The 19,917-nt window shown below is 43.4% G+C and overlaps 1 protein-coding gene across 2 annotated transcripts in view; it reads right to left on the reverse strand.

Moving 5' to 3' along the window:
• Prim2 (DNA primase subunit 2) overlaps window positions 1–19,917 on the reverse strand; it is a 198,658-nt gene that overhangs the window by 55,241 nt on the left and 123,500 nt on the right. For both annotated transcript variants that reach the window (XM_032900882.1, XM_032900883.1), the window contains exons 9-10: window positions 2,734–2,806; window positions 677–862 (exon numbers count right to left, since the gene is read on the reverse strand). In XM_032900882.1, the coding sequence (XP_032756773.1) occupies window positions 677–862; window positions 2,734–2,806 (259 nt within the window). The remainder of the gene's footprint in view (window positions 1–676; window positions 863–2,733; window positions 2,807–19,917) is intronic.

The following is a 19,917-nucleotide window of genomic DNA, read 5'->3' on the forward strand; positions in this document are numbered from 1 at the left end:
CTTAGCCACTGTACTGGGGATTTTGCTCCAGCAACTCTGGAGAGCTAATTAGATACAACACATGGTATTCTTCGTACAACCATTATTCACTTCCAAGTAGCCTTTGTCCAGAAGAAGCAAATCAAGAAATCAACACACACTTTTTTCATGAAGTGTATGATATAAAAGAGACAAAAAACATTTCTAGGCAAAATTTTACCATCTGCTATTAGTAGAAAAGAAAAGGAACTGAGGAGTGGGCCTAGGAACTTGATGTTCTAGACTGATTAAAGATGGTTGCTAGGGTTTGTAGGGATGGCTGTTGAAATAAACACTCTAGGGACTGAGCACAGCCCAAAAGAAAGCATTTTAACTGATTTCACATTAAGCATTCATGAGCTCTTCTAACCTTCAAATGGTGTGTGTGTGTGTGTGTGTGTGCGTGTGTGTGTGTGTGTGTGTGTGTGTGTGTGTGTGTGTGTGTATGTGCGTGTGTTCCTGCTGGTAACACGCCTGCTTAAGAAGACACCCGGCTTTGGGCACCTGTAGACTAAGATGTGAATGTCTTTGTGCATAAGCTAAGGTACATGCATCTTCTATCCTTTCACCTGTGTTTCAGTGCATATTTTAAAAACGGATCTTCTAGTACCAACCTGACAAACTTTCATTTGCTGCTGCTATGCCTTTCCAGCATTACCTTGTCTGGGTCCATCTTTCCTTTGATAAACTCTTGCTTCCAGAACTGCAATGCCTGCTCCAACGTTAGCCCAATGCCCTTGAGGAACAGGCCATACTGCATCCGGCCTCCATGACGAAGATGGTGGTTTTCCCTCAGCGCCTTGTGCAGCTGACGCATGCAAGGTGGGAAGGATTTTGTTGAAAGCTACAAGACAAAAAGAGTAAGTTTTGGTAATGCCAAACATAAACTAGACCTGGTATCATATCTGCTGTGATTGTAAATTTGATTTAATCAGAATAAAGAACAGACACCACAGAAAGCATTCCTATATTACTATGATTGTAAACAAGACTTATTATTTTATAATGACTAAAAGTCAAGCTGGTAACACTTTGAACACTCTAAGTTATATAATATCTGTTTCCCTTGCTTCTTAAATTTTTTCTTTGGTAACTAGTGACTCACGTTATTAGTTGCAAGAAATAATACAAACAGATAGCATGTCCCCAGTTTCCCCTGAGACATAAAATCCTGCACAATAGGCAACTACAACGTGGACATGCCCCACTGTGTTTCCTCAGACCCTGCAGTTGTGCACATGCCTCTGTGTACACGTTACATCACATGTTCACCGCCACAGTCAGGACACAAAGTGACCTCATCATCACAAGGGTCCCTGTGATTCGGTGCAGATGTGTGCACACAGCCGAATTTGTGTGTGGAGACCAGAGGTCAACACTGGGTGTCTTCCTCTGTTCTCACTGACCTTGGAGCTCACTGTTTCAGCTAAACCGGCTACCAGCACAAGCCTCTAAGATGCTTGTATCTCCTTCCCCGACCTCTCCCTCTGCTGGGACCGCAGGCGTGGACCACCACATGCAGCGTTCTTTGTGAATGCTGGGGCTCCAAACGCAAGTCCTCATACACGACCAGCGCGTGGCCAACTGAGCTGTCCCCCCGCTCTCCACCTGCTGTCTACTCTCTGCCTCCTGTGCCCTGCTCCACCCCCGCCTCCTCCAGTTGGAAACGGCTCCTCTGTTCATTTCCGTAACTCTGTCATTTCAAGACAACTGACTAAACGAAGTCACACAGCATGCCGTGTTTGAAGACGGGCTTTGTGGTAATTCCTCACCCTTGGCTCCAGGCTGACCTGGGCCAACCCAGGGAAGGTCGATGACCAGGCACAATCTACAGCTTGAATGTGCTGCAGTTTGCTTACTGAAGAGCATTAGAGATTGTCCATGTTTTTATTACAAACAAAACTGCCTGAATGCTCTCAGAGGGTTTACATGGACACGATATTCCATTTCTCTAAGAGAAAGGTCTGAAAATACAATTGCAAATAGGAAATTGATTTATAACATAAGACAGATGAAAAGAACACAAAATTAACAGAATCAAGTTCAAAGAAAAAAGTCAAATAGATGTTTAGCCAATATTTTAAAAGACGCCAGTCAAAAACAAAATATCATGGGGCTAGAAAGATGGCTCAGTGGTTAAGAGCACTGACTGCTCTTCCAGAGGTCCTGAGTTCAATTCCCAGCAAACACTCTATGGTTCACAACCATCTGTAATGGGATTAGATGCCCTCTTCTGGTGTGTCTGAAGAAAAAGACAGTTACACTCATAAAGTAAATAGAATAAATCTTTTTCTAAAATGAAGAATCATTATTTGGTTTTAACTCAGCCTTCCTACTTTCCATTTCAACTGTATTCCCTCTATCTTCCACAGATAACATCCTTCCTCCTGGGACTTGAATTCTCACTGGGCAGACTTGCAGGCTGACCCTGTCAGGAGGACCAGGCCTTATTTGTTTGACTTTGCTGCTCCCTCTGGTGAGCATCTAATGACTCTGCAAAGAACAACAAAGCTCTTCCCTCAACACTAACTAAACAATTGCAAACAATTTCTCCTTAAATTTGGTTTTCTTACAATTATTAAAAAAAAAAGTCACATATATGAGATGAGACTTTTCTCTTAAAAGGATAAGCAATCAGCAAGGAACCACTGTGCCAGCTTCCCACCCAAGGATCTCTACTGAAACAAGTCTGCTTCTACAAGGGCCAGCGCTTACCGAATCAATCTGATCTAAGGAAATCTTCCCGGTGCTCTTCTGGGTACTATAATCTTGGCCAGTGTAAGAATGACTGAAAAACAAAGACAGAACAAAATACTAAATGAGATTTGTAAATACCCTTATCTCTTCAAAGAGAATTTTTACTCTAAGATCAAAGTTATAAGATATTTTACACATGAACCTTAGCAGAAAGCCAAGTATTTTATACATCTTTAATAAGACACATGCAATGAATTATCACTAGTAATATACAGTGTAGTAATGGCCCGGATTTCCTGACCCCTAAGCCAGGACAGTACAAGTAATCCACACTGGATGAGCTTACACTGGCCACTTAAGCCTCATTAGAAACACTGCACCAGACCCGAGATGAAAGGGGAGTGTCCCAGGGAAAACACCCCTTGACCACAGATCCCTGGGCCTCTTGGCATCCCGTGTTCCCTCTCTGTCAAATGCAGATGAAGATGCTTCCTGTCAATGCTGACTGGAGGATATGGACTGAAATCTGAATTCACAGCATTTTTGTTTAAGGCCTGACATCCAGTAGTAGTCCTGTGCCTTAAAACACTGAAGTGCTTAAGTGTGCAAGGAATCTCCATGTACATCCTCTAATTAAATCCTCATATCCATTCTGAGAGAACAGCTAGCTTATGTTAGCAAATGACAAAATTAGAAACAGGTTAGGATCAAAACGCCAAGACTGCTGTACAGTCGAATGCAAACTTGTCTCTTCATTCTATTTCTTCCGGATGCTGTCATCCTCTTCCGGTAATAAATGTCTCTGTGGTGTTATTTACAAATTTGGAAACACTAGTTGACATGCACTATCTGAGGCCATTCGTCTTTTGTAATCTCTCATATCCCTGACAAGATCTACCCCCATAAACAAAGTTCCCACTGTATTCAGTCTGACACAACAAAGAGCAGCTACTATATTCCATAGGGAATGTATCCATTCAACTCATGGCTTACAGAGAACAACTAAAGAAAATGGTGGACACACGAGCTGAGTCAATCATAAAGAACTCAGACCACTTCACATCTACTGGGCACAGACTTTCCTTATTGAACCACACACGTGCTCTTTAAGGAGCCGCTGTTTCCACAATCAGTTAATTCCATTGATTAAGCAACAGATATGAATTACAGAACAAGCCCACAGTAGTGTGCTGGGATGCTGTAATTACCTGAGACTGTCAGACCTAAGTGTAAACGTCTCCTTCCCACAGTCTCCCTCTTCTGGAAGTAATGAATGATTTGCTCTGGAATATTCCATCAATGACATCAACATGATGCATACAAAGATTATGGGACAAGAAACCCACTGCTGTGACTTTAATGATTTACACCATTTTGGAAGGTTTGTATGTGAACAGTGTATGTGTGCTTAGTTCACACAAGTGAGGGCGGCTCGTGGGTGTGTGTGCACATGTATGTGAAGGCCAGAGGTAACATCTAAACATGCACTTCCCAGACTCGGCCAGTGGGCCAGCTTACCGTGTGGTGGGATTCCAGGTGGCCCCTGCCCAGTGGGCTGGGGATCTGTGTGGATGCTCAGGATCTGAACTCCAGGCCTCAGGCTTGGGTAACAAGTGTTTCACCCACTGAACCATTTCCGAAGCTCATTCTAGCCTCTTACATGGGCACACAAGACCATTAGCTCTATAGAATCCCAAGAATAAAACCCTCCTTCACATCCCAATCTCACAGTAAAGCAGAGAAGCACCACGGGGTAATGGGAGGAGCAGAGGCTGCAAGGCTGAAGGCCGCTCTAGCTTCAGGTCTTAAGTCAGCAGCTCCACAACTGGAAAGTCACATAACGACCTGACTTGCCATCATTCTCATTTGTAACTTGGAATTACTGATGTCAGGCTTGACTAGAAATGCTGGGGGAAGCACATAAAGTGGTGTACTCCAAGTACTAGTAAAAATCAGTAAAGTGTATTCTTGTACAGCAGAGCAATTACATTTTTTTACCAGTGAGCAGACAGAAGGCAAACGGCGAGGCGGCCAGTATGTGGTATGTGCCAAGAGGAGACACCGTCCGGCTCTGTGCCAGTTTGTGCCCAGACCCTTGTAAACCTCAGAATCCACACGCATAAATAAAGATGGTGACTGCAGTCATCCAACAGAACTATTAGCAAATACACAGGTAGTGGTAAAATGGTATACAGATATAATTATAGATGGTTATTGATAAAACACAGTCAAATAATTCCTATACCCTGGGAACTCATCTTAGCCAGATTAATGCAGTATACTGAGATTAAAGGATTACATAAAGAAGAAACACAGGTAGGGCACAGTGGCATACACTGCAGTCTAGCAGGGAAAGGGGATTCGGAATTTGAGACAATTCTGCACTACACAGCAAGTGATGACGTCAGTCTAGGAAGAGAGAAAACAAATACACACACGTTTAGACTCACACATTTTATATAAATGATTATCATTTTGGGCAGATGTGTGTATATATACCACACATATTATGCCTTTTATATAAATGATTGTCATTTTTGCATATATAGATATATATAGATGTATTGTGTGTATATATGTCTGCCAAATATACATACGTATATATGCCAAAATGACAATTTATATAAAATGCATGAGTCTAAACATTGTACTATACAAATGGGCTAACTTCAAGAGAAAGAGTAAAGACAAAGAGAATTACAGCACACCACAGAGAGAATATGTACAGCATACACATCCAGCTCCCAAAACAGAAAGGAAGCCACCTGCCACCTATGGCTATGATAGACAGAGGTGACACGGAAAGCGGAAGATCGATGAGGAGAAACCCTTGGATTCCCTGCTCTGTAGGCAACAGAAAAACCTCAAGAATCTCCGAGCACCGAACTGACAGAATCAGTTTTCACTTAAAAACAGAGTGGAAAAATGCGCAGAAAGGAGAGAAACTGGACAGTAAACACTATCTGGAAGAATATTTTAGGCAATATTACATCGAGGCCAGAGAAGGCGACAGCTTGACTTATCTCAGCAGATGAATTCAGATTCTTCTGGAAAAGAATGGATATAACTTAGGGGAGAAGACAGACGCGAATTTACAGCTCAGGGAATTTACAGCTCAGTTACTTGAATGCTTCCTAAATACAAATTCACCTTCTACAGAGAAAACCTATTTTAATGGAATAAAACTTCATTTGAGTCTAAACATTAAAGGAATGTTTTAATGTAAGTTCAAAATCACAAAAAGCTCTGTTCTGCCTTGAATGCTAAAACCGTCACCCACAGCTCAGGTCAGTCAGACAGCTTAGTGAGGAATGCAAAAGCCTTCAAGTCTGATGGCCTGTGTTCAGCCTCTGAGACCCTCCATACACTGAGACAAGGGAGGAAGGGACACAGAGACGGACGGACGGACGGACGGACGGACGGACGGACGGATGGACGGACCGACCGACCTCTGGAGGCCAATCTATTCTGAAAGCCAGGGATCCTTTAAGTACGGCAGGTCTGACTGGAACTCAAGCATCAATCACTAAGGGTGGATCTGTGAGGGGGATTCCCACCTTCCCACCTCCCCTCTCCCTCCCTCCCCATCTCTGTGTCCTGCTCAGGGTCTCTACATCCTGGACCACTGGGATGTGAGGAACCTCTCCCACATGATCTTGCAACACGAAGTCTGCCTTGCCCTCCCTGGCACGCTGAACCCATGGGCTGAAATCAAGGTTCCCCCAAGAAGGTGTTGGTTGTCTATTTTTGGTCCCAAGAATGAAGAAGGTAATATCATCCCTTAGGTCACTGGAGCAGCTCCAGGGCTGACTTTCCTGTCTTCTCACAAAGAAGTGCCGACAGCAACTCAAAGATCAAGACATGAACAGAACAAGATCAAGCAACGCTGCCTCAGACGAAGACACTTGATTCACACTAGCTCATGAGACAGCAAGGGTGGCTTTGGCACCGAGTGCCAAAGGGATGCTTCAGCAGATGACTGTGTGGTAACCAAGAACTGTGAGGGGCGTGTGTCTCCACTGTGTCCAGAGTGCCGGCAGCCTCAGTGCCACGGTGCTTCTAACGGAAAGCCTGCCGACACTGCAGTGGGCAACGCTAGCTGAATTTTATGTTATGGGTCTAAGACAGGGCATCTGCTGTAGAAATATACCATAGCGATTATACATACTAAAGAGAAGCAGTGATAGCATTCTTTTTTGTTATCTTTTTATTTTTGAGATTGTTACATGACCACACCATTCCCTCTTCTCTTACCTCTCTCTAAGTCCTCTCATATCTACTTCTAAGCTTTCTGTCAAATTCACAGTTTGTTTTTTTCGTTAATTGTTGAGTAACAGCAAATATGTTAGGAATAATTTTAATAGGAGGCAAACATGCAGACCCAGCAAAAAATATTCATTCTGAGGACGATTCAGTTTTACCACTGCTCAATTTTCAGTGAAAAACAATTAGCACAAAATCAATGAGCATAAAAGCTGCTACATTCTTAACCTTTTGTGTCATATGTCATTTCCTCCAAAAACAAATTTAAAAAATTTTTAAATGGTTCACAAAATTTACACTGTGTCCCTGATAATTATCGTGCCAAATATTAAGAGAAATGTTTGATTAACTAATCAGGGAATCTTGGAAATGGATCTTGGTTTCTTATCTGAAACACCAACTTACTCTAAATATGAAATGAAAAAGACAAACTGGTTCATTCACAATGTTTGCTTAGCTAACGCAGTTAAGGGTTAGGAATGCCAACGTCATCCTATGCATACACTACCTTTTATTTGCTGGAGCAGCCTGTAAAAGGCACCAAGGGTGAACTACCAGAGCTTTCTTGGGTTACAAAAACATAGCAACACAGGAGGGATGTGGCCGTGAGTATTCAGTTGCACTGGAAGATGTTCTGAAGACTCTGGTTGTAAAAGGACTGGGTGTCCTTTTGCTAAAATGTAACAGTGCTGTGGACCAGCAAAATAAACCTAGTCTGGGCTTTAACAAAACTGACCAGAGTGTAAAAGGTAGGATGGACTCTTTTTTTAAAAAAGTTGTGATTACATAACAAATCCTAATTACTAAATTATAAGACAAAACAAAGAACAAGAGACATCGCTCAGGCCAAGGGCTGTTACCACCAGCACTCGTGGTAGCTCTTCCAACTTAGTTAACCTACTAGGTAATTCCTCACAGGCATGCCCAGAGGCTAACCTCCTCTAGACAATGCCTCGCAGGCATGCCCAGAGGCTTGTCCCCTGTCAAGACAACAATCAAGATTAACTATCACAACCCCAAACCTGTATTTATATAGCCAAGTTTACAGGCTGCTACCTTTAACCCAGTTAAGCCCATGCAAATACTGGGGAGTAGGGGGTGGAGGGGTGACAGGTGACTGACATAAGAACACAGACAATCGAAGTCACACTGACGTAGCTAATTTACAGAAAATATGAATATCTAAATCAGCATGAGTATCTAAAATGATATCCCAAGTGAGAGGCAGATCAGTTGGACTTTGTGGAAGCAACAGAAAATCCTGACCACACCCCTCAGCTACACCCTGACACATACATCAGCCCTCGTCCCTACGATCCTGAGGTAAGTGGCAGCTGTCAAGGGTGATCAGCCCTCCACTCATGTCTCGTGTGGTGGGTCCCGGTGAAAACCCTGGTGGAGCACCTGCAGCTGGTGGGCCTGGGTTGCAGCTCCTGAGTGTGGCGCCCTGCCCAGTTTGTGCAGAGCAGTTGTGCAGATTCAGCCAACAAGGAAGTAAGCAGGGCTCTCAGACTCTGGTAGTCTTTTAGAGCATTATAAGAAATATTTAACCTTGAGGTAGAAGCATTTAGATATATGTCCTTTGATGCCTAAGATCTGAAAGTTGGGGTGGGGGTATTTTTTAATCTATCATTAAAGAAACATTTACTCTTTTGGGACATTCAAAAGATGCTTCGAATGCAGGAGATTTAAATGGAATCCAACTTCATTCAATATTTCATTAATACTTTGGTATGTCGATTACATACTAAAATCATATTTTAGATACGAAGTAAAGTAGATGTCACTAAAATTATCTTCAGGCTATAATATAAAAATATACATGTGATTCCCACCGGGCGCACAATGACAGGAGACAGCCAAATGATCCTAGGCTAGGTAGGCAAACTCACAGAACAGTCACTAGCCTGCCGAAGGAAAGTTCCTGAGACTTGTGGGCAGAGCATAGGCTACATCTGGGCCCAGCAAGGAGAGGCCTTCAGTCCACTGCAGAAGAGCTAGCGTTTAAGACGTTCTACTTGGAAACCGGGTGTTCAACATATTAGACAGACTTTGCCCTTAAGCAATCTTGGGATTGGGATTAGTTGGAGGTAAACTACACAGGTTCAATTCGGAGAGAATCACGTTTCACACATTGCTATCTGTGAGTCTGGGATTAATTAGCCTGGTCTACCTCACCATACAACTGCCACAGCCCATCCTTCCCTCACACATAAGAAGGCGTGGAGTGCAGGTGTGGTGCTACCACAGTAAAGGCCTTGCTCTCCCATCCTCCGGGAACGCCTTTCCTCATCAGAGAGATTCTGAAGCACAGCATAGAGAACACACTGCCCATCTGTGTCGCGAACTTCCCAGCACCACAGAATCTGGAGGTCAGCACGACTCACCCCTCTCCGTCAGGCAGGCTTGAGTTCATCACTTTCACACTGATATAGAACAGGAAATCAGCAAAGAAAGCACAAGGGATCGGAACCAACTGGCATGTCAGAAATCACGTTGGTGTGGCCATTCGAGGTAAGTTAAGGCACCTACCAAAACCAAGTGCAATGGCTTACCTTCTGTGAGGAATCCCAAGCTCCTGTCTGACCCTGTCAAATAAAGCCATGTGTGTCACAGCACAGATGGAAAACAAGTTCAGAAAGAGAGGACAGGGCTCTGCATGTCCCACAGATACCCATTTTGCAATCACAATTTTACCCACTTTGGACATTAAAACAAACAAACAAAAACCCCACTCTGCCCACGTAAGCTGGGCTGTTCAGACATTTAGAAAGCAAATCCCCCCGCTGCACGGATTTGTTGGGTGGGTAAGGAAATCACAGAAGACGGAGTCACAACATGTCATTTCCTGCTGCGAAGGACATCGCAAGAAAACTCATTCAGCAGCTGTCAGCACGGAATCGAAATGAGTTTCTTTTTACAGCTAAATCCCTGGTAAATAGTATCTGACTTGTGTTAGCCCAGGTGAGTTTCCTGGCAGTTATTCCAAATGAGAAAACGATCAATAAAGTTCAGTCAAAATTGAATATAAATTATTTTTCCCCAAGCATGAATTTTACTCAATTTTATTTTTAAAAAATCTACTCAGAAGCCTATCATCAGACAATATGCAGTACAATCTATATTCCTGGAGAGCAGGAGGGGCAACTGAAGGAGGAGGGGCACGCGGGGCCCTGCTGCTGGTGCACGCTGCCCCTGTACGGCTGCTGCTTCGCTCCAGTTGCCTTCATCTCCCCCACGAGGCCCACATTTTGCTTATTCCAATGTATAACCATAACAATGCAATAAACTGTAATGGAACTGGATTCTGCATATTGTGCTTCTGGCAAAAATATCAGAAACCTACATTTGTCAAAACTCAGCTAACGATAGCCTTAAATAGGTGCATTTCTCCTTAAAGTCTGTTTCAAACGTAAAATCCAGGGAGGGCATCCCAGTGCACACCTGGAACCCTAGACTGGAGGTCAACTTAGATTACAAAATGTGAGGATATCTATCAGTCTGTTACTCTCTCTTGCACACACATTCATAAAGTTAAACACACACACACATACATACATACACATATATATACCGTAAAAACACGATCTATACATATATGTGTATGTGTGTGCATGTGTACATGAATCATAAAAACTATACAAGGCCATCAACGAAGCCCTCTGCCTGCACCAGTAAATGTCTTGCATCCCCTTTATTCTGGGTGCAGAGTCTGGTGGTGTAATGTTTAATGACTGATGGTCTGGGACAGACTCTGGCTTTGGTTCAGGATACCCAAGATTAAGAGAGGGTGCCTGCTGGGTCAGTAATGAATGGTGAAAGAATGAAGGTCGAACATCCTGCAACTTTGTGGGGAACAGATGAAGCCCCGAGTGGATATGTGTTACTGACATGAAAGACCCCAATGCCTCAGACCCATGGGGTGACAAAGCCTTCCGCAGGTAAGGGTGGGAGAATGGATGGGGGAATTGTTCCCCTGCTTGGAGTACGATGTTGGTCAAAGGTTGACCTTTAGCTAAAACGAGTGTAACAAAGCCATCAACTGCATGGTCCTCCTCCTGGATGACTAACCCTGAGATTGATCCCTACAGAGACCCTTACTCAGATTAACCAACCTATTCCCTTCCCCTGTGTGCTATACATAACAATGCAGAGTTTCTGGCTGCTACTCCTGGTCTCCATCAGAATGCGTGCCCACCCACCTCTTCTGACTGCGTCTGCCGATCCTTCACTCCCATCCCCCCAGCTAGGGCAATCCCTAAGCGATGTAGGTCTCAATAAAAATCAACACGGTAAATTGATGGCTGACTCTCGTTTCTTAGAATAACTTCCAGAGTACAGACTGCTTCTGAGACTCGAATCCTATTCATAGCATTCTAAGACGACCCCCTCACATTTGGTCACAGATAGTAAGAATACTGTGCTTGGGGAAGCTGTGTAGGCTTTTCAGATTATTCAGCATTAGCAGGGGTGGGGTGGTCAGGCAAAAGGTGCAGAGACAGCTAATGAGATTTTTTACCAACAGACACAGCTCACAGAATCATATAATGCACTTTCCTTTAATCCTCAGTCACTGAAGTCCCATCATGTCCAAGGGGTCTATTTCAGGCATGCAAATCTTACCCATTTTGTCACTGAAATATTAGTCTACGAGATTCAGTAAGTTCCAGAGTACTTATCCTATGTGGTCACACATACTGTGTATGTGGACAATCCATAAGTCACAAAGACAAAGACAAACTCCTGCCTGAGAAGAGAAAATGTGGACATGGAAAAGCTCTGTGACTATGGGCCTGATCATCACCTCAGGACTTGGTTAATGAGAGAGAGAGAGAGAGAGAGAGAGAGAGAGAGAGAGAGAGAGAGAGAGAGAGAGAGAGAGAGAGAGAGAGAGAGAGAGAAACAGACCAGCCTCTGGGTTAGACAGAATACTACCAACACTCTACAATCTCATTCATTTAGACTTAACAATTTTGAAAAGAGTGAATGAATTGCAAAAATGTAGAGCTCAAAGTGTTTCTATCTTCCATCCGTCTGTCTGTCCATCCATCCCTTCATCCATTCACCCATGCACTAGAGTCACATGGTCACTGGGCTCAGTATGGCAGTCATAGTGTAAGTAACAGAGAAACAAAGGTAAATGAGATGGGCAAATTCTTTACTCTCATAGAGGCTGCATTCTAGACAATTAATGTACAAATGTTGCTGTCTTAGTTACTGTCCTATTGGCATGAAGAGAGGTCATGATCAAGGCAACTCATAAAGGAAAACATTTTGAGGTTGGGGACTTGCTTACAGTTTTAAAGTTTAGTCCATTTTTATCATCATGGCAGGAAGCAAACAGGCATGGCGGAGGAGCAGTAACTGAGAACTTTACATCCTGACCCACAGGCAACATGACTGTGGGAAGTGAGGGGCTTTTGAAGCCTCAAAGTCAAACAAACACACCCCCTCCAATAAGGATACATCTACTCCAACAAGCTACACCTCCTAGTCCTTCCCAAACGATCTGTCAACTGGAGACTATATATCCAAATATATAGGAGGCCATTTTCACTCACACCTCCACAGTTGCCATGAAGAACTCTGGAGCCAGTGGTGGAGTCGCACACCTGTCATCTTAGCATTTGTCTGAAGCAGGAGGGTCCTAGTCAGACACCCGGGTAGCTTCAACTGTCCCTCCTCTGTGCAGTTTCTGCTATGCTCCTGAACAGGGAAACTGCTCAGCTGTGAAGCATGGCCCCTTTGGAGGCTGTCAAAAGATCCTTTCACAGGGGTCTCCTAAGACCACTGGAAAACACAAAGGGACAAAACCCACACCAAAATAAAGGACCTGCCCTTCTTTATGACTCTCATGACCTTCAGTTAGCCGAATGTCTTACCACAACCCTGGAAGAGTAGCTTTTACAAGCTCTCCCATGTTAGTCACCTTTCCACTGTGACAATAATTCCAAAGATTACCATAAGGAGGGAGATATTTTTTGGATCATGGTTTCAGAAGTGTTAGCGGACTCCATTGCTTTGGGCCTAAGGTGAAGCAGAATGTCACTGAGACAGAGTATGTGATAGCTAAGACTATTCTCTCTGTGGTGTGCAGGAAGCAAACAGACACACACACACACACACACACACACACACACACAGAGACACACACACAGACACAGACACAGACACAGAGACACAGTCACAGACACAGACACAGACACAGACACAGACACAGACACAGACACAGACACAGACACAGACACAGACACAGACACAGACACAGACACAGACACACACACCCCTAGAGAAAAAGAGAGGGAAAGAGAAGGGGTAGGTGCAGGCCTAATATAAAATATAGCCTCTGAGGTACCCTCCTAATGACTTACTTCCTCCAGCTAGGCCCCATCTCCTGAGTTTCCACTAACCCCCAACAATGCATTCAATTACTAACCCTGCAGTGGACTCCACCATTGACAATGTTTTAAGCCTTCTGATCAATTGCCTCGGGACACTGCCTTATTGGGGCCAGGCCTTTCTAAAGTCCTTCAGAGACACTGATAGCAAACTACACCTAACCTCACCTTGGATTTAGAACTCTTGGCCCTGGACTGGAGAGATGGCTCAATGGTTAAGAAAACTGACTGTTCTTCCAGAGGTCCTGAGTTCAAAACCCAGCAACCACATGGTGGCTCACAACCATCTGTAATGAGATCTGATGCCCTCTTCTGGTGAGTCTGAAGACAGCTGCAGTGTACTTAAATATAATAAATAAATCTTTAGGAAAAAACTCTTGGCCCCGCTATTATGGTTTCATCTTAATGTGGTTGTTTAAATGTGTTTCCAATATGATATGAACAATGTTGTCCTGTCCTTTAAGTGGTAGCTGTAACTAGGTATTCAAATTTAAAATTTAATTACAACAACATTTAAAATAAAGTCCTTCAGTTGTATGTGATGAGCACAAGATAGCTACATGACTATTGGCTGCTGGGATAATCAGTTCAGCCATCTTCCCAGTAAGTTCAACTGCACAGCGCTCAACTCCGGTGCAGTTGCTAATGTCTAACAGTGGGCACTACAGGGCTTTCTTGGGTCTTTTTAGAAAACCAGCACCCACTCTCATCCCTCTGTTTTGAATTGACCCAGCAGTCAAGAACTGATTTTTTTTAACGGAACGGAACGGATTGGCCAATGAGTGCTAGAGAGAAACTCTAGAACAGGAGACTTGGTGTGTTTCGTCTCCACTCACACTCCCTTGTCACACAGTCTCAGGTTCCTCCATATACACAGAGAGGCGCCTCGAGACTCAGGAAAGACAAGAGCTAAGTAAAGACAGAGAGGCCTGCTCTCCACTGAACAATATACGGGCACTTAACAGCGGAGCCTTGAAAGTCAACTTCTACTACGCCACATTCTTGTGATGTAACAGTGCAGCTGCTTTACAGTCACATGCAAATGGCCACACGGGTTATGACAGTCAGCAAGGGCTGCCCTGAGGGGCAAGAGTTCAAGTCTTCCATTTTTAATAAATGCGCTATACTTAACTACGTGTTTTACTGAACACACTAAATGGCATTAAATTGATCTAATAAAAATTTTAAAATTCTCTCTCTTTGAGTATGTGTGTGTCTGTCTGTCTGTGTGTCTGTGTGTCTCTGTGTGTGTGCAGTACCCATGGAAGCAGGAGAAGGTGTCAGCGCCCCTTAAGCTGGAGCCACAGGTAGCTCTGCGTCCTGGACATGAGACCCTGGTCTTCCTGAAGAGCAGTACAGGCGACTGACTACTGAGCCAGCCTCATATTCCTAAAGTAATCCATGTGCATATGCTACCTCTCCTAAGACTTGCCTCTTCTATTCGATCAGGAATACATGCACATGTATGTGTTAAAGAATTTGGGTTCTTTTCCCCTTTGTAAATATACTGGAGTTAAGGGTCCATATCTAGAAACTCTAAATCCAACTCTTAGCAAACACATCCTTAAGAACATATCATCATTATTGATACAGATAAGAAAAAATATAATTCTAAGGTTGTAAATTGAAAATTATACATTCTAATTTATTTGGTTTATACCAAGCCTGAATAACCTCATAATATAATAATCTTATTAATTTACTGCACAGAGCTTTTCAATAACCAGGGAACTAAAAGCCGTGTTGCTGCATGAGTGAAAGGAAATAAACAGTTCAAGAAACTGGGAACAAGACGCGCTAGCAACAACTGAGGCCTGTGTGCATCGCATTAAGCCAGCTCTTGCCGCAGCCTTTGACTGGTGGAAGCCCCCATCTACAGACCATTTGCTGACATTTACTTTCCTTTTTACCACAATTGACATGAATACCAAGACAATGTTCCAATTTGAAAATGAGAGTTTATTCAAAGAGAAAACACTTCAGTTTATTGCTGTGCCTACTAGAAGAAGCTTTCTCAAGAGGCTGCCTGTCTGACACAGGATTAGTGACACCACATTCTTAAAGGAATAAACAGAAACTCGTGCAAACTCAGCAAGTGCACTGAGTGGAAACAGGAAGTCTGCACAAGCAGCCACAAGAGTACGACACGGCAATACAAAGTAAGGAAGGTATTTCCATTACTTAAAGCGATGTTATGAGATCAGTTATGACTATCTTACAGATTCAGGATGCTCTAAAAGTTAATCCTCTGCTCACAACAGTGCCCTGGCTGCAAGGTTGTATTGGCGCTATTTAAGTTCTAATGCATTCAAGCTGAAACACGATGGTAGAATTAGGAGGATCAGTATAGCAAACATAGCTTAAAAAATATTTATTCTTCAATGAAGGACAAGACACTAAATAGGAAAAGCAAGGAAGGTGATTGGTAACATAGCCACCCCATTCCTATCCTAAAGCAGAGGATGCAGGGGAGGTGCACACGCAGTGGACAAGCACCTCAGTATTCTTAAGGGATAAAATCTCTCTGGCAAATTACTGTATGGAAAACTGGTATCCAAGCTTTCCTCTCTAATCTCATGCTTTCATACTTTAAATTCTGAGTGAGATAATAAATAGAAATAATACTTTTTATTATACACCCTCAGAGCTTGAGGGGCTGGAGACTGGGGCAGTAGGTGAAGATGCTTGCCCATTGTTAACTTGGGTTTGGTCCTCAGGGCCATCAGGAGGAGGACAGAACCAGCTCTTGCAAGTTGTTTTACACATAAACAGAAATAAACAAATACATGTAATTTTTTTAAAAAATCATTCTACTTTATAAATACTACCTCGTGTGTACCAGGGTTAGGGAGTGGAAGATTCTCCTTTACAGTGAATCCCTAGGTTCATGGGAACATAACCAAAGGTCTTTGTACGGCTCAAAAATAAGCCAGTACGCTAAATAACCATGTCTCGAAAAGGCAGTGGCAGAGCACAGGGCCGACAATGAACTTACACAGACAGCTAACAATGCCTGGTGTAAGAAAAACAGGAAGTATTCATACTAATTCTCTCTCCTATTCTGGAATTTTATGAAGGTTTATTGTTTCTTTGGTTGCTCTGTTTGGTTTCTCAGCAACTGAAAACCAGTTAATTTTTCCTTAGTGGGGAGTATTCCTAATGGAAATGTTTAAAAAGTAGTATTTTATGAAATATTCACTAGTCGCCCTCTTTAACTGTCTCTAAAAGGTTTTGCAGTGTTAAGTCACATGGCCTGGAACTCCAGGGTTCAAGTCTCGCCTTGCCTTCATCTCCCAAGTCCCTGGGAAGACAGAGGACCACCACTGTTGTCTCTTCTGAGGAGAGAGGTGCGCTGCAGTTTTCATTTTAAAGAAACAGCTTTGAAAGGAGAACTTTCTCTAAAGTTCTGCCACCCTTTAAGACAAACACACGTCTGCCTGCTATCCTCATGGCATCTTCTGAACAGAAACTGACACACTACGAGGATCAATGCAGCCCCTGTGAGCCCTTCCTCCTCTTCCCTCGGTACCCTCCTCAGCCTTCCTCCCTTAATTATTCTCCCTCTAACTCCACAGTCCTCTTCCCTCACCCACTAATGTGTCTACCTCTACTCCTAACAGGGGCTGTCTCTGGCTCTCTGCCTGCCTTTGGATCCCTTTCACCTCCGCCGGGTCTAGCCCCAATAGGAGATGTCCTAGTCTTACTGCAACTTGATAAGCCAAGGCTGGTGGTGATATCTGTGGATGGCCTCCCCTACTCTGAAGAGAAAGAAAGGAGGAGTGGATGGGGAGAGGAGGTTAGAGGAAAGGAAGAGAAGAAGGAGAGAGAAGAGGGAGGGAGAGGAGGGAGGGAAGCTTCTATTGGCAATCGTAAAGTAAATAACTTCATTAGTTTAAAAAAAATTTAGTATATCTACCACGACAAGTTTAAAAAAAAAAAAAAAAAAAAAACTAGAACTTCTTTCAACCCAGAAGCCCATGAATATATCCTTCTTCCTTCCCTACCCTTAGGATGAAGTCCCTAGCAAGAGGAGCCTATATGTCTGTCCCCCCAGTGGCCTCATTTCTTATTTATTCCTTGGTAGGACTCAGATTTCCAGCTGTACCATTTTTCTTTTCTTTTTTTTTCGGAGCTGGGGACTGAACCCAGGGCCTTGCACTTGCTAGGCAAGCGCTCTACCACTGAGCTAAATCCCCAACCCCTAGCTGTACCATTTTTATAACATTGTGACTGACTGTATACCTCTTTCCTAACTCCCCTGTGGTGTGTGACAGTGCTCTACACTTTCCTTTAGCACCTTTGAAACTATGTCCTCTCAGTGTGCCCTGGCTGGACCTTAGGGAGATCTCTCCATGGTAATCTACCAGTTTCTCTTCTGGCTCACCTCCCACCCCACCCCCAGTCCCTGTTGCCCATAAGGTCAAACTCCAATATGCTGTGGATTCAAGATATTTCTTCTCTCTATCTCTTCCTCAGTTAGCTCAACCATCTGGATGACTATAGCCATCACCTAGAGAGTCACAAGCCAACACTGCCCACATTAAAGTCTGTCTGAAATTATTAATCCGCCAGCAACCTTATTCTCCTTCTCCTCTATTTTGGCCTTAAAGACAACATTCTACAAGCAGAATTAAGGCTTCCTCTGGTTTGAGCAGTCAATGTGAGTCACTACTGAGCTAGAAAGAATGAATGCAAAGCAAGTGGGCCTTGGGGCCATCATTTAAGGAAGTCATCACATGAGAAAGCAGGTTACTTAATAAAGCTGTGTGCCTGGTATCCATCTCTAATCAAAAGCTTAGCAAGGTCTATAACCCGATAACGTGCTGGTCTCTTGGATAAAGCCAAACCTGTGACTTCTCTGATAACAAACTGTACCTTACTTCACCAGCACATAGTGTGCACTCAATGGGCACATAGTGGGCACTCAGTAACCACTGAGTGCTGCTAATGTGAATATAAACTTACTTCTACATGATACTCAGGCAAATGGTTTACTGTGTTTAATTTTTAATGAGAACTAAATTCAATGAAAAAATATGGATGATATTACATCTTCAGGCTCAGTAATGTCTTATAACAAAAATGTCCTAGATTACCAGGTTAGCAAAAGTGTTGCACTAATTCGGAGTGACAAGATTCTGTAAAATAATTTGGCAATTTCTCTCTACTGTTCTGTTCCTTCGACTTTTACAGGTATCAGAATAATCGCCCAAATGAGATTTATTGAGAAATTTAATTAAAATGCTATCCAAATGCTATTCATCTTCCCTCTTTCATCATTAGAGACACCAAAGTTAGGACAAATAATGATTCCAATAACACCCTCTGAGTCACACAAGTTATACAGTTCATGCAAATCAATGATAATTATTCTTTTCTAACAAGACTGCCATTAGAATCTCTGGAATCACATGATCAGCTTCCTCATCTCCCTCCCTCTCACTCTCTCTCAGAATGAGTTCCATGCATCCTAGACCTGACGACAGCTCACCACTCAGTGGAGAATGACCTTGAAGTTCTAACCGTCATACTTCTATCTCCCAAGCACATGTGCCACCACACCCTGCTGATGTCACACTGGGGAGGTCAACCCCAGGTTTCATGCTCACTATAGAGGCACTCTACCCACTGAGCTATGTCCTTAGCCCTGCTGATGTCACACTGGGGAGATCAACCCCAGGTTTCATGCTCACTACAGAAGCACTCTACCCACTGAGCTATGTCCTTAGCCCCGCTCTTTGCCATCTTGGCCTTAAGAGAGGGAAGATCAAAGGAAAACATAATCCTTGACAGCCAGGAGACAACCCACTATGCTTGAAAGACACACACTCCCTCGGGATACTCTGTAGAGCAGGAGGTGCCAAGCTATGCACACCAGCTGCCACCCTACCTACAGATGTCTCTGACACAGTAATAAAATGAGAAGCCATTTGGTTTAATAACAATAAAACAGCAACATCCGGGCCTCGTTGCCTAGCAACCAGTCTTGAATGAACTCCACCGAGAACGAAAGCCCTAAACAAATGTACAGTTTGTGCAAGTTTCAAGGACTCAGAGAGACGTCGGTAGTTAATCTAAACTCTAGGTGACAATTACCATGCTGAGATGGAAGGAAGAGAATCTATCATGATTGTGTAGAATCAAGTATTCACTAGAGCTAAGAGACGATCTCTTTGACGGATATGTGAAACCAGGAAACATTTAGGGCAAAATGATTTATAAAATATAAAAATTTCATTGAAGAAAAACAAAAAATGTCAGAGACATCTGTAGGCATACGTTGTACTTCATTCTGCAGAACACATCGCACCTAGGATGTGTGGGATATTATCCTGGCTGCCAGGCCGTGGGAAGACAATTACAGCATCAGATCCTGCAATAGCAGGAAACTGCCTCTATCTGGGTCAGGCTGAGAAGGGAGCTATGTGACCAGGGAACATGACACCTGAACTGAAGGACACACAGCCACTCTCCCCCTGGGTTACAGCTCTTACCAGCAGGGATTCCAAGAACAGGTTTTAAGCACAGTGAAGTGGGGCGG

The sequence above is a fragment of the Rattus rattus genome, chromosome 4 (assembly GCF_011064425.1).
Source record: "Rattus rattus isolate New Zealand chromosome 4, Rrattus_CSIRO_v1, whole genome shotgun sequence".
Taxonomy (NCBI): domain Eukaryota; kingdom Metazoa; phylum Chordata; class Mammalia; order Rodentia; family Muridae; genus Rattus; species Rattus rattus.